At 44.7% G+C, this 12,626-nt stretch overlaps 4 protein-coding genes across 4 annotated transcripts; 1 reads left to right on the top strand and 3 right to left on the bottom strand.

Moving 5' to 3' along the window:
• Positions 1-24: 24 nt before the first annotated feature.
• Positions 25-2,156, bottom strand: LOC118517337 (4'-phosphopantetheine phosphatase-like). Its single transcript, XM_036063321.1, has 5 exons — positions 1,348-2,156; positions 1,028-1,233; positions 783-925; positions 419-713; positions 25-351 (listed from the first exon to the last, which is right to left on the bottom strand). The coding sequence occupies exons 1-5, from the start codon at positions 1,611-1,613 to the stop codon at positions 161-163; spliced, it is 1,101 nt and encodes a 366-aa protein (XP_035919214.1). The 5' UTR covers positions 1,614-2,156; the 3' UTR covers positions 25-160.
• A 138-nt stretch (positions 2,157-2,294) lies between these two features.
• On the bottom strand, positions 2,295-3,760 carry LOC118517338 (probable peroxisomal membrane protein PEX13). The gene is made up of 4 exons (XM_036063322.1): positions 3,289-3,760; positions 2,991-3,221; positions 2,706-2,914; positions 2,295-2,615 (listed from the first exon to the last, which is right to left on the bottom strand). The coding sequence occupies exons 1-4, from the start codon at positions 3,621-3,623 to the stop codon at positions 2,365-2,367; spliced, it is 1,026 nt and encodes a 341-aa protein (XP_035919215.1). The 5' UTR covers positions 3,624-3,760; the 3' UTR covers positions 2,295-2,364.
• A 423-nt stretch (positions 3,761-4,183) lies between these two features.
• Positions 4,184-6,764, top strand: LOC118517339 (U4/U6.U5 small nuclear ribonucleoprotein 27 kDa protein-like). The gene is made up of 4 exons (XM_036063323.1): positions 4,184-4,336; positions 4,417-4,527; positions 5,015-5,116; positions 5,287-6,764. Exons 2-4 carry the CDS (start codon positions 4,433-4,435, stop codon positions 5,558-5,560), a joined length of 471 nt encoding a protein of 156 aa, XP_035919216.1. The 5' UTR covers positions 4,184-4,336; positions 4,417-4,432; the 3' UTR covers positions 5,561-6,764.
• A 749-nt stretch (positions 6,765-7,513) lies between these two features.
• Positions 7,514-12,405, bottom strand: LOC118517342 (homer protein homolog 2-like). Its single transcript, XM_036063327.1, has 8 exons — positions 12,247-12,405; positions 11,830-11,986; positions 11,607-11,738; positions 11,333-11,524; positions 11,054-11,235; positions 10,874-10,952; positions 10,501-10,797; positions 7,514-10,426 (listed from the first exon to the last, which is right to left on the bottom strand). The coding sequence occupies exons 1-8, from the start codon at positions 12,249-12,251 to the stop codon at positions 10,316-10,318; spliced, it is 1,155 nt and encodes a 384-aa protein (XP_035919220.1). The 5' UTR covers positions 12,252-12,405; the 3' UTR covers positions 7,514-10,315.
• Between the last annotated feature and the right edge of the window lie 221 nt (positions 12,406-12,626).

The following is a 12,626-nucleotide window of genomic DNA, read 5'->3' as shown; positions in this document are numbered from 1 at the left end:
ACTTGCTGAACTGTACACTCTGTGTTATAGCAATATGTAAAATATAATAAACTCACGTTCAATATTTATTACGATTCTTTCAGTAGTTCATGCCTTGTGTGTCCATGTCGTCGTTCCCGTTCCGTCGTTGGTTGACTGTGAAACGTAATTCCACGTAATATTACCTTTCATATTTACACACCACCGAAAACGTTTCTCCGCCTAACCGTTTTGCCAACCATTCGTTCTTTACGACAGCCAGTTTGAATGTTTCGCACACGAATTTTGCGTACAGGTTGGTGTGCAGCGCCCGTGCCATTCCGACGATAATCAATAGATCGACCTTATTTTGTTCGATCGCTACTGCTAAATCTACGGGATGGGAATGGAAACGTATAATTAGTAAGATCGGTCCACCACAACTTTCCCGACACCGTACCTTTTGAAATCATTCGAAAGTCAAGGCATGGACCGATTTGATCGTTACCGAAGAGCAACAATCGGTTTTGTTCGCTGTAGGCGGTTCGCAGAATATCACACTCCTTGCAGCAATCGGCGATCGCTCTGGTCAGCTCGGAGTAGGTAATATCGTTGATTGCTGGATTACGCGTTGCGCACAGCAACACTTTGGTGTTGCGCTTCAGCAACTCGCGCACCAAAGGTACAATGCCCAATACAAAGTCTATGCCGGCATTGTCGGTGAAAATCGTAGCACAGCGGTGTGGTGGTTCGTGCTAAAATACGTTGAATCGAGTATTAGTTTAAAATGCATTACAACGCAATCACCTTTATCGATATCTCACCTGCATCCTGTTAAGCCAGCCATCTAGATCGTCAATCAACCACGGCCTTTTTTGTATTCGATCCAGCGCCTGCTGGAGGCCGAAACCATTATTTGTTTCTAAAATTTTTGTCACAGCCTGAGCGCCCCAATCGAACATGTTACCTGCAAATGAGAGCGTCAAAAGTGGTAGAATTTGAAAATACGGAGCGAAGCGAGGACACCTTCATAGGCATCAGAAAAGATTCTCCAGTCTTCCAGACCTACCAGCTAATACACCACGGACCAGCTCGGTCCATTTTTCCCTTTCGCTCGCTATGCTGTCCAGCTGCTGTAGCCGATGTTTTAGCAGCCCTACAGATGCTTTATTTTCGATCGTTTTCTGTTCCTTCCAGGGATCGTCAAAGCCAAACTTTCGGAGACCACTTTCGATCACCTCCAGCAGATTTCTGATGCCAAGTGTTTCCGTTTCGCTGTAAGGAAAAGCCAACCAACCAACAGTTAGGGTCAAGGCAGAGCGTTGCGGTAAGATGCGTGTGAGGGTGTGGGTGTGTGGGTGTGTGTGTGTCCCGCGGGTTCATGATTACCGTCTGTCCTGCTGCAGCTTATCGAACATAGCCACACAGTGCTCCCGGAAGGACTGGGCACGGTTTTTTGCGCTGGCATCCGTCGACTGGCTCGCCATCGCCTGGCGTTCGAACTTGGCCAACATGTCGTTGAAGCAAGCGAACCAATACCGGTTCGCCTCCAGATCCTGATAAAGATCCAGCGTATCGGGGTTGTACGCATCGACGCTTGCCAACAGGGTACAGTGCGAGAAGCCCTCGGCTGCGGGATTTCCTTGGTTGGTCATTGTCCTCCCTTTTCCGGTCCGTGCGTTTCGATTGGTTGGATGTTTGCTAAGCTTGCACTACGCACCGATATTTGCAGAAATAGAATTAACAGCTACCATTTAGGCAATTACTGTAGCAGCGCAGGGAATTTTACTTTTCGCAACAGTGTATATATAACAACAAATCGAAACTCAAATAAACTCATCTCGCTTTCACCTGTTGTCGAAACTTACACCAGCTTGCTCTCTCGCTCGCACTCGCACGTCAACTCAGCGGCAGTGTTGCCAGGCGGATTGGGATGGCGGAAGGTTTAGGAATTTATTTCGCTGGTGCTTTATTTTTTTCTGCTTCGGCCCGAAAACTCTACAAAACAACATGCAAAAATGGCCTTATCTCACGTACGCTTCCCGTTGGAATACCGACTTCTCAACTCGTTTCTTGCTGCCGCGAGCTTCTGCTTCTCGGATTGGTGTTTTCAAAGCAAACTTTAATCCACTATGCATTAAATCATAATGTTTTGCTAAGATAACGGGAGCAACTGCGATAAAACGCCTGGCCGTTGCAAACTAGCCGTCCTCGATGGCAGAAAAAAAAATGTTTGTTTATCGCACGAGGTTTGATATCGTTCCATCGAAACGAATTGATGATGGCGTTTGTAAGCGAATGACGAACCGAACACAAAATAACGCGAAAACGCGCTGGTCGATGGTTAATCGTTAGTTTATTCATCCCGCTGTCCGACACCGGTCTTCGGCCCTTAAGCCCTAATATCTACTGACTTTCTATTGTTTGTTTTAGTGCTTGTACGTAGTTTAGTGGAATGATTCCGCACGTCTTTCGATCAGCCGAAGCCGCTAGTACCCAGCCGGTGTTTAGCAGGTGTTTGTCGGTTTGAATTTGTTTCGGTGCAAGCAACACTAATTGTCCCGCGCGGATCGACATCTCTTGAGCGTTCGATGCATCGAACTTGTGCAATGCCTGTACCTCTACTGGATTGCTCCACAGGGTAGGGTCGTTTAATGCTGTTGGGAAAAATAAATACACAAACACACGGTGCGTAGCGTTGAATTAGAAAGAGTTCAAACAACTTGCGAGTTCCACATCATTCTTACCACTATCTTCTGTTACTTTTGGTGCGAATAGTTTTATCAACATATACGGTACGGACAGCATGAAACCCATGAACAGGGCAGCTAACAGGGAAGAAGAATGCTTTCTCGGATTGTTTACGGCGGCATCGGTACTTGCAGAACCATTGAATGCTTCCTTAAATGCGTCCATTGTTGGATCTGATTTTGTTATTCTTAGTTTGTACAGCATCCTGTAGAGTAGAAATGATAGCTGTTAAATTTGTGTCTAATTTCATACACAACTACATCGCGGGAAAGCAAACACACTTTTTATACAACCACACAGCCGCGCGTACAACCGCTAGCGATGACCAGAATTGAGCAAATGTTCCCTTCAGGTGTGCCAAGTTGGCGGCCACACTCAGCACTGCACGGAATGAGCTGGTGACGGCAAAGAAAGTGGAATCCAGCATCGTTGCCACATTACCCACCGCACCAACGAGTGATTCAAGGATCTGAAAAGCGGGTCGTGAGCTCTCCTCTGCTAGTTGAATAAACCTTGATTGGAGAGAAAGTAGAGTCAATCACGAAATTCATTCCTTCTTTTCCTATCAACTTCTCCAACCTGTGCTCAGGATAATTGAATGCTCCACCGCCATATGCTCCGCTACCGTATCCACCGTATCCTTGGCCCATCCCATATCCCCCGTAGCTTCTGGGCCCGTACATATCCATCGAGGAATATCCTCCGTAAGGGTTGTAACCGTGGTATCCAGATTGGCCAGCGTATCCGTACCGATTACCGAACATCATATCTCCCCCACCTCCAGAAAACGCTGGTCTGGGTGGCAATGGGGGCGGATGACTCGTAGAAATCAATCCGCCCGACGTGTTTAGGCCACTGGTATTGCCGAATATCCTTTCCTCATTAAGGGTTGTGTTGCGGAAGTTGGTCGCCATGCCGAGAGGGTTCCAATTTCCTTGACTGTATTACGACTTTGACCAACTATGTTATCTATCCGTGCACTCCGTGTTTTACGTTGGTGTTATTATTATGCTTCTTCTACTTGGTTTTGGACTTTGGTCTCCGTCGTTTTGACACCTGAAAGTGACAGCTCTACGTTGTCTCATTTTCTTGAAAGGAGTTTTTCGAATAAATTAGCCTGCAAACTACTTTTCAATCATTTCAGCTCATTGAATACGTTAACTAGAGTCAAGGACCGATTCTTGCTATTCTACATATTTAATTATAAAACATTTTCAACAAGACAAGACCAAATTTGTGCTGCTGGACTTGTTATTGTAGTTATTGCAGTTTTGCTGAATGTTTTACGATGCAGTGCAAACAGCACTGCTGAAACAAAGATCAACAATTATCCGCTATTCGGCATAAGAAATGATCTTAAAACTGTTTCACTCACTGCGTACACTTGGTAAAACAATTAAAAGTTTATAAAACAATGATCAAGTTAAAACATCGAAATACATAGAAATGTGGAACGGCCGACGGATTGGAGCTGTCAAAATGTGGCAGATGGTGTAGCCTGCTTTGCTTGGCGCTGAATAGATCAGATTGTTCAATAGTTCTTAAGAAGAAGGGTGCAGGCGTGCGAGGCACGGAATACGATGCCGGCGTAGCTGTTAGGTTAAGCTTTATCCAATGTTTTAGCGCGGTAAGTTTGTGAATTGTGTAATAAATTTGTTCCTAGTAGTGTTTGTTAATACATGCTTTCTTGCAATCCAACATCGTTAGCATCGTTTCCTCAAAGATGCCTTCGTCGCCCAAGCGCAGGAAGGAACGCGAACGTCCCAGACGCCGAAAGCGTTCCAGGGACCGGAGCGACAGAGATCGATCCGGGGGGCGGTAAGTACCGAGCACCATTTGTTGTCCTGATTGTTTCTCGCGAGCAATGCGCTTGCGTATGTTCGTATCACCTATGTGCCACAATTTCACATCAACCGGTCCGTAGAAAAGGCGGTTATGTGTTGACCCTCTGAATGCATCCAACCCCCCCTCTTTTCGCATGGGTTGCCGGTTAATGGCAGCCGTTTTCTTTGATGTCCGGAAAAGGGGTTCTGTTTCATGTTGTGAAGACAATTTTTTTGCAATTAACGCCAATACCCCTACTCTATAGGGGAGAATGCACTCAACTGCACTGCAACCCTTTTAATAATCTACGTTCAAAGGATTCCTGCCGAAGAACATGATCTTAAGTCTTATCATAGTGCTTGTGCCTAGCGACCGAATAAGACTAGGTCGGTATCAAGGCTCCGGATGGGTTAAAGTAACCCGCAGTGACACACCATTGCACCGTTGCTTATCTATTCTTTCTTATATCTATGTGCTTCAGTGACCGCAAACGTTCAGCCGAACGGGAAAGAGATCGAGACCGGGACCGGGATCGAAGCAGAAGGAAATCGCGATCCAGATCCAGATCGCGTTCGAGATCGAGGTGAACATTAGCAAAGTGTAGTGTATGAGTTATCCTAAAATTCGTAGCGAAATGCATTAGAAGGTGCCAGGAAGATTTCGGAAGATTAGACTTCCGTCACCACTCTGGCGCACATATCATGGTGCAATCAAACGTGAACAGCGCTGATGAACGGTTAATCCACTTTTCAGGTCATACGAACGAAATCTGGATAAACCCACCGCTTCCTCGTCACGTCGTACTGCCCAAATGAAACCCATGGTACCTGAATCTGAACTGGAGGGTAAAACGCCGGAAGAGCAGGAGATGCTCAAGACGATGGGCTTCTGTGGGTTCGATACAACGAAAGGCAAAAAGGTGGAGGGCAACGATGTCGGTGAAGTGCACGTCATATTGAAGCGCAAATATCGACAGTACATGAACCGGAAGGGAGGCTTTAATCGACCGCTGGACTTTGTTGCCTAAGCACAACGTTCAGGATGGGAACGATGGCGCGAAACATTTGGGCGTAGTCAAGGGCAGGAAGTCACCGTTAGCTGACAATCCGGATGGATCGTGCTCTCATATCCGCAGCCGAGGCAGCCTTCGGGTTTGCTGTTACAAACCCTTTCTTCTTTGCAAACTATTTTCATTTTCCGTTTGCCATTCTGCTGCTACAGGCAACCCCGTAGTGGGGGTTTCTCCGTCGTACGGGTCAGACTAATCATTTCATCATTACAGTTAACGTTTTTCTTTGCATCATTTCTTACACTCTACATACGTTTAACCATCATGATGGTATATTTAAATGTTTCCCCGATCACCGCAAACAGCCTTGCGTGCCTGCGACCGTTCGCAATGGTTTTGGGTACGTGTACACCTCCATAACCGAACAATAGTCAACCAACTAATCACCTCACACCACAAACAAACAACCACACACCAACAACTGCAACGGGTTCCATATTACCGCAATAGTTAATTTTCATATACACCATATACAAAATTTACCACACAATGCAATAGCCAAAACGCTACATCGTGCCACCGCGGGGAGTAAACTGTCGGTCAATTGCAGATGAGCTTCGCCACGGATGTGCGACAGCAACTTGTGACACGTGAACTGCATGCCCAACCGACTTGATGAAGCCCATTGTGCCTTTTCTAATAGCGAACAGATGGGTATGCATAACCGAAACGTTGATGAAAACGAAAACAGAGTTAAGTACTTTTAGTACCAGATAACAAATTTCTTACCCTCCTTGGAAGCATCGGGTGGCGCACACCCCCCAGTATGCCAAGTTTCTGTCGCACATCACACGCATTACGAGCACTGTTATTACGTTTGCCCTGCTGCACCGCGCTACCGAGAAGACTTCCCTGCGCGTGAGCACCATGTAGCGCCCTTAATATACCTCACAAACAAAACAAGGAAAAACCACACCTACACTCACATCAAACCATACAAAAAACAATAGATACAAATACCAGCAAATTTAAATATACCTCATAACTGTAGTCTATAAGCATTATAGATAGATTTACTGTGCTGTATCACAATTCTTGAGCGAGTTTGTTCTCGTTTGTTCTTTCTGTTTCTCACACTTTTGTAACATCATTTAAGAGACGTACTGTAACAGGTTCAAATACAAAGAAGAAATAAAGGGAAAGTTTCGCGTTTTTTTATATACATTTAACGGTGTGATCAATCCACGTGCGCGTGCGTAAACGTTCATGTGGGCAAGGAAAGAAAAATGGTCGAGTAGTAGTAGTGGGATGTTTTTTGAATGCTGGTAACGATGTAGGCATTAAACACAATACACTAACTTTGGATAACAATGAAACTAAAGTCAAGGTAAACTCCGTATTGGCTACATCACAAGTGGATAACAGATCGACGATGCGTCCACGATCGATAAGATCGTCCATCTCTTCCAAACTGCTCTTCGCTGTTCAGAACAATGCGCTGACCCCTGGACTCAGAGTTAAAATTCATAGTCTCTTTAATTCCAGTTCCTCGATAGTCTTGGAAGTGGCTTAAACAAATGAGCTAATAATGCAGTCATATTCTGTCAGTACATAGCACACATGATGAAAAGCCGATGGACAATGGGATGGGATACTCGCGAGAGGATACAGCCGAAACCCAAACGGGCCAGATTAATCTGTACACAGCATTAATAAATCGAAGAACCGAAGAGGTAAAACACGCGACTAAACAAATAAATTGGGCGGACCGGTAGTCGAGGCGCAAGCGGCGCTGGTTTTCAAACGACAGGACCGGGGTTCAAATCCCACCCAGAGACGGTCTCCTCGGAAGCCCTAAGGTAGAGACGGAAAATAAGCAAAACAAGTGATATTGTCTTAAGGATCTCATGCAGCCGGTCGACTTTCCGACCCGTAAACGTAGGTGTATAATAATCAGGGGCCACACTTGTATTGCGCTTTTTCACATACTGTAGACAAACAGGTTTTCGATTTATTGTAAAAAGGAGTATTTGCGCATTATCAATAACATAGTTTTCGTTTGTTTGTTTGTTTACTTATATATACCAGAGTTCCCTAGTGTCATTAATTTTAATATGGGGTTTCCTCATCCAATAGTGTGGTTCGCGTGTGTTCGCGTGTGTGTGTGTGTGAGTGTATGTCGTCCCAAGGGAGTAAAGGTTGTGTATGTATTTAAATATTTTCTTGGCTGTAACATGCTTTCGTAAGACTCCTAGCATTCATCTTGAACACGCAAAAAATTTCCATTTATGATTCTCTATCCTTTCCCCCACTCTCCCTCCCCGTATCCGTGTATTCAACGCTATGATAATAGGCATAAAATCAGTGGTGTATGGGGTTGTTGAGCCGTCGCAAAGGATACTGATAACGTATCACATTGAGTAGCAGGAGTTGAGGCTGACGTGTTTACACAAACTAACTCGGTATGGTTTTGTGCGCGTTTTGCTTTCATATCTATGTATGTATATATAATATATGTATATGCTCAAGATTCTTGTCTGTCCATTCAGATTCACATTCCGCTAAGTAGTAGTAATACCTTATAAATGGGATCTTCTCATCAACACACTCTAGCATTCGAGCTTTTGCCGGCTTGCCGCACGCAACGACTGTATGTTTCACTAGACATTGCAAACATCTAATTAGCAGCATTAATTGCAGCCCCAAACCATTCGCAGCGAGATTCTGTAAGAGCCGATACAGATTTGGATCGGATCGAACAGTCGGTTGCATATCGATCCGTGAGAAAGAATCTGAACTGAACAAATGGTAGATTGGAACCGTATTCTCCGAATGCGGTGTGTGCTGCCGAACGTTTACGGTTGCAGGATCCGCTAGCGCATCTCACATCCAATCATCCCATGGTGTGGGGTGCAGTGGCTTCTAAGCAATACCCGGCTTATGTGATCCGTGTGTTCCATCATAAGATTAGTTAGTAATAAATGGAGATAAATTGTACCACAGTAATAGGCAGAACTTCTATTAGGGGTTTACGTACGCAAGAGTAGAGTGTATCATTTTAACAACTGCTATAGCTTTTTTCCTACTCTTCCCGCACCACGATGGGGTTCGGTTCGATCTTTCCTATTAAACTCTATGTTCAATTACTGTTCCTTGATCAACGATTCTCTCATATAGCAAACTCGCTCCCCGCACGCCTCTCATTCTCCCTTTCTCTATACTGTTTCGTTAGCATCACTATCATCTACATTTTGATCATCATTTCGCTATTATATACCTTTTCTGTTGGAATTTTAAAAACGTACTGGCGGCTGGCTTGCGAGGGGGAACGTGTGTATTTGTTTTTGAAGCTTACGTTTCGTGTATGATGCATGCATGAATAAAATACAATCCAACTATATTATTCCACTAACCATGATTAATGCAGTTGACAGACTGTGCCCCGCATCCTACGCGACCGTGTTTCGAGTGGTGGTGAAAATAAAAAAAAACTTAACACATAAACATCTTTGGCGTTCTTCTTTAACGGTACTGTAACGGTTCGTGGTATCGATCTTCAGAAAAGCCCCCACTGTAGGGGCAGCAACGGAAAGTAAGCAGAATGGGTTGTTGGGTAAGGATCTTTTTGGAATGCTCCTTAAAGTTAGAGGTAAAATATTGGCAATCTTCATGGCTGTTCGTGGAATGTGTACGTCGAAAAGCAGAAAGTGTTACTCGATTGTGATAGTAACAAAATAATTTAAATAAAATGTTTGCCTTAATGTACACGTTTTAAAATCATTACCGTATAAAATTATAATACTTATAAAATTTGCACTGTTTGTGTTTGAGTTGTTCGGTTCCATTTGATTCTACTTTGCGAGAATTGCACCGCTCCAAGTCCACTGTTCGGACCATACGTCAAATGATAAAAAAGTGTGAGCTAAACACCGTATTAAGAAAGCTTAAAAAGTAACATAAAAAACCTAAATGATTAAAATTAAAATAGTATCTTGCAACAGCCCAACTGATACCGGTGCGTTCCAAAAGAATCCGCCACCGATTTTCATCCATGTTCAAACGTTCGTTTTGTTGGCTATGCTTGTAGAAGCAATTTGGGGACAAAAGGTGTTACTTTTTTGATTTTTTCAACAGCAACGGTAGTCCGGTTTTGGTCTTGTGCTTCGACACCAGTATGGTTGCGGTTTTGCTGGTGGATTGCATCTCAGACGGACCGTTTACCTCGTCGCGGGTAGCGCTGGCTGTTTCGTCTTGACAAATCATCGACAGCTTGATGCGATTATCGTCGTCATGATCGATATTAGCAGCAGCAGTAGCAGTGGGGGAGGAAGAAGGAATATTGTACAACGTTCCGGTCGTTTTTATCGTTGCCCCCACTGTCGTCGGTCCCAGCTTCACTGCAGATGGGTTACTTATTTTAGTGCTGATTAAAACAATCGTGGACCCTCCTGTTCTGGTTCCACCGGTCAGCGCCGCACCACTAATACTGCTGTGGGACAGGTGCTTGTCCGGTGAAACTGATCCTTTCGCTGCCATGTTTGCTGCAGGAAGTGCGTTGGTTTCCTCTTGCTTTCCCGTTGGTGGTATCTTATTAATGTTGGAACGGTAGTTGAAAATACTATTAGTTGTAGCTACACTTTTACCTGGAAGAGATGCATCCTTCATGCTCCCCGGATTACAACAACCGCCTTCGACCAACGGCGAGAAAGGAGATTCTGCGGTCGAGCTATTACTGCTAATGGCCACCGATGTTGCTTTTGGCACACTCATATCTCAAGTAGATTTGTGCTGGGCCTGAATCAGCTTCTCCATCTCCTTGTGAATACCGCTTAGTTCAGTGATTTGTGCATTGAACTGGCTGCACAGATTAGTCATCTGTTTTAACTGTGAAAAGGCGGAAAGGAAACTCAATGTTACAACAAGTCTTATATGAAGGCACTCATCCCCGAAATACGTACCGTAGGATCGTTTTGCTTATCTTTGAGCGTCTTGTTCGCTGCCTTTAGTTCCATTTCCTGATTCATGAGTTCGGCTTCCAGCCCTTCAATCCGGGACTTTAGCGACACAATCTCACGTCGCAGCTCTTCTGTTAGCTCGTTCGAAGCTATACCGGCAGCACTCGTACCTCCACCAGCCGCAGGCACAACTCCACCCTTGCCTGCTTCCAGATCCTGGTAGCGTAATTTCAATCTTTGATTTTCTTCCTTATACGAGTGCAGTTGCCGCTTCCACTCGTCTACGTTTGCCGTTGATTCCTATGGGACCAAAAGATGCATTTGGTTGCGATTAAGAATATGTTTTGCTACGGTAGCAAATATTCCCGATACGAACCTGCAACGCGCTCGTTAATCGTAGGTTGTTACTCTTCAGTGTTGCCAACTCGATCTCCCATTTTTTAGCATTGGCAGAGCTGTATAGAGACAAACGAAACGACATTGACCAGTTAGTAAGTATGTGTTCATCCATGGTCCGTTTTTCGTTCCACAGCTGGCATTACGCCACGTTCGTTACCTTTGTGCTAGGGCAAGCTTCAATCTTTCGTTCTCGTATTTTAGTTGCTGTTCCGATGTTGAAGTTACCGTGCCATCATTCGATGCGGAATTGTTAATTGACAATTGCTTCAGTTCATTGTTCAGATTGTTAGCATTCGTCTCAGTGATATTGTTATGCGATGGACTGTCCGTTTTACAGCTCTGTTGAAAGATTCGTGAGGCGGAAGACAAGAAAGAAAGTCAGATAATGATCGCCGTTCAACTACCTCGAATCTTAGCACTAATTTGCGCCACATACCGTTGAAATGCTACTTGCCGGTGCCAGCGGTGGTTCCAAGTTTCCGGATTCGAAAATATCGCCACTGTTGGCCGATGCACGGGCCGTAATAGGCGATGCGTTGGCCGATGCAGCAGCAGAATTGCCGTTGGCCGACGCTTTGTTTAGCGCATCCTTCGTGGCTTCCTTCACTTCTTGAAACTTTACGATGAACTGCAAAATAATGTTAAACGACTCTCTTTAGATAACTCCTCTATCCAAGCCCGTCCAATGTTTACCATTCGATTCGACTTACCTTACCAAGCTCCGCTTCCGAGGCAAAGCCAAGCCCGTAAACTGTGTTGGCACGTACATCACTCCATTGGCCAAACTTTTGGGACGTTTGGGTAAAGGTCATGTTCGGAGTAATAGTTGAGTTGATAACAGCCTGTTACAAATAATGAGGAAGCGCATAGTTAGTGCCCTGGGTACACGCAAATGGGGAATCAACGTTGACAGACTTGCTGCCCACAGCCTACCTTGCTCCCTTCAACACTGATAATTCGGTAGAGATTGCGAGAGGAATCGTAGAAAAAGCTAACAGCGATGGCCTTCGAGCTTGCTGTTATCCATGTGCGTTTGGTTTTGGGATCTATGTGGAACACATGAGCGTTGCAAGTGAAAATTGGTTGCTCCCTGCAAAATTTTTAAAGAACCACTGTAAACAAAGCCACACACGGCGGCGGAACGCGACTCCGCTCGTTCAGCTCGTTCCCAGCCAATTTCGTTCTTTTTTCTTTGCTCTATCGTTTGCCCCTCGATTGTGGGTGGTGTACAGAATCCGTGTTCTGTATCACCGGGGATCGTTCGCATCTCATGATAGCCCATCGTCAGAGACGCGCACTTTGGCGAATGCTGTGCAGCCTTTTCCGAGTCAATTTCGACGCTCTACTTACCCCATTGTGCGCGACGTTTTCCTATAACAGTTTTAACATTAAGAGAGTTGATCTAAAACACCAACCCGAAGGTAAATTTGTCGATATCGAGTCGCAGCACGGGCCACCAACAATTTTTTTCTCTTTCACTGATCCCAATTGAGCGACGGCAAGGTTTGTTTATAGTGTTGGCTGGGCGCCATGTTGGATTTGTGTTTGACAATTGCTGGATGATTGCTCGTGCACGAACGGACCGTTACGCACGCTTTGGCCGTTGCTTTTCGTTATCGTTACATGTATTCACAATTTTCTTTGTCAGCAACTTATTTTATAGTTAACAAAATTTAGATAAAATACTGCGAAAAAAATTAAATAAAAAAATTAATAAAAATTAATTAAAT

This window comes from Anopheles stephensi, unplaced genomic scaffold, assembly GCF_013141755.1.
Source record: "Anopheles stephensi strain Indian unplaced genomic scaffold, UCI_ANSTEP_V1.0 ucontig95, whole genome shotgun sequence".
NCBI classification, from domain to species: domain Eukaryota; kingdom Metazoa; phylum Arthropoda; class Insecta; order Diptera; family Culicidae; genus Anopheles; species Anopheles stephensi.
Note: the sequence above shows the minus strand (reverse complement) of the source record. Positions and strands in the feature narration are given on the sequence as shown.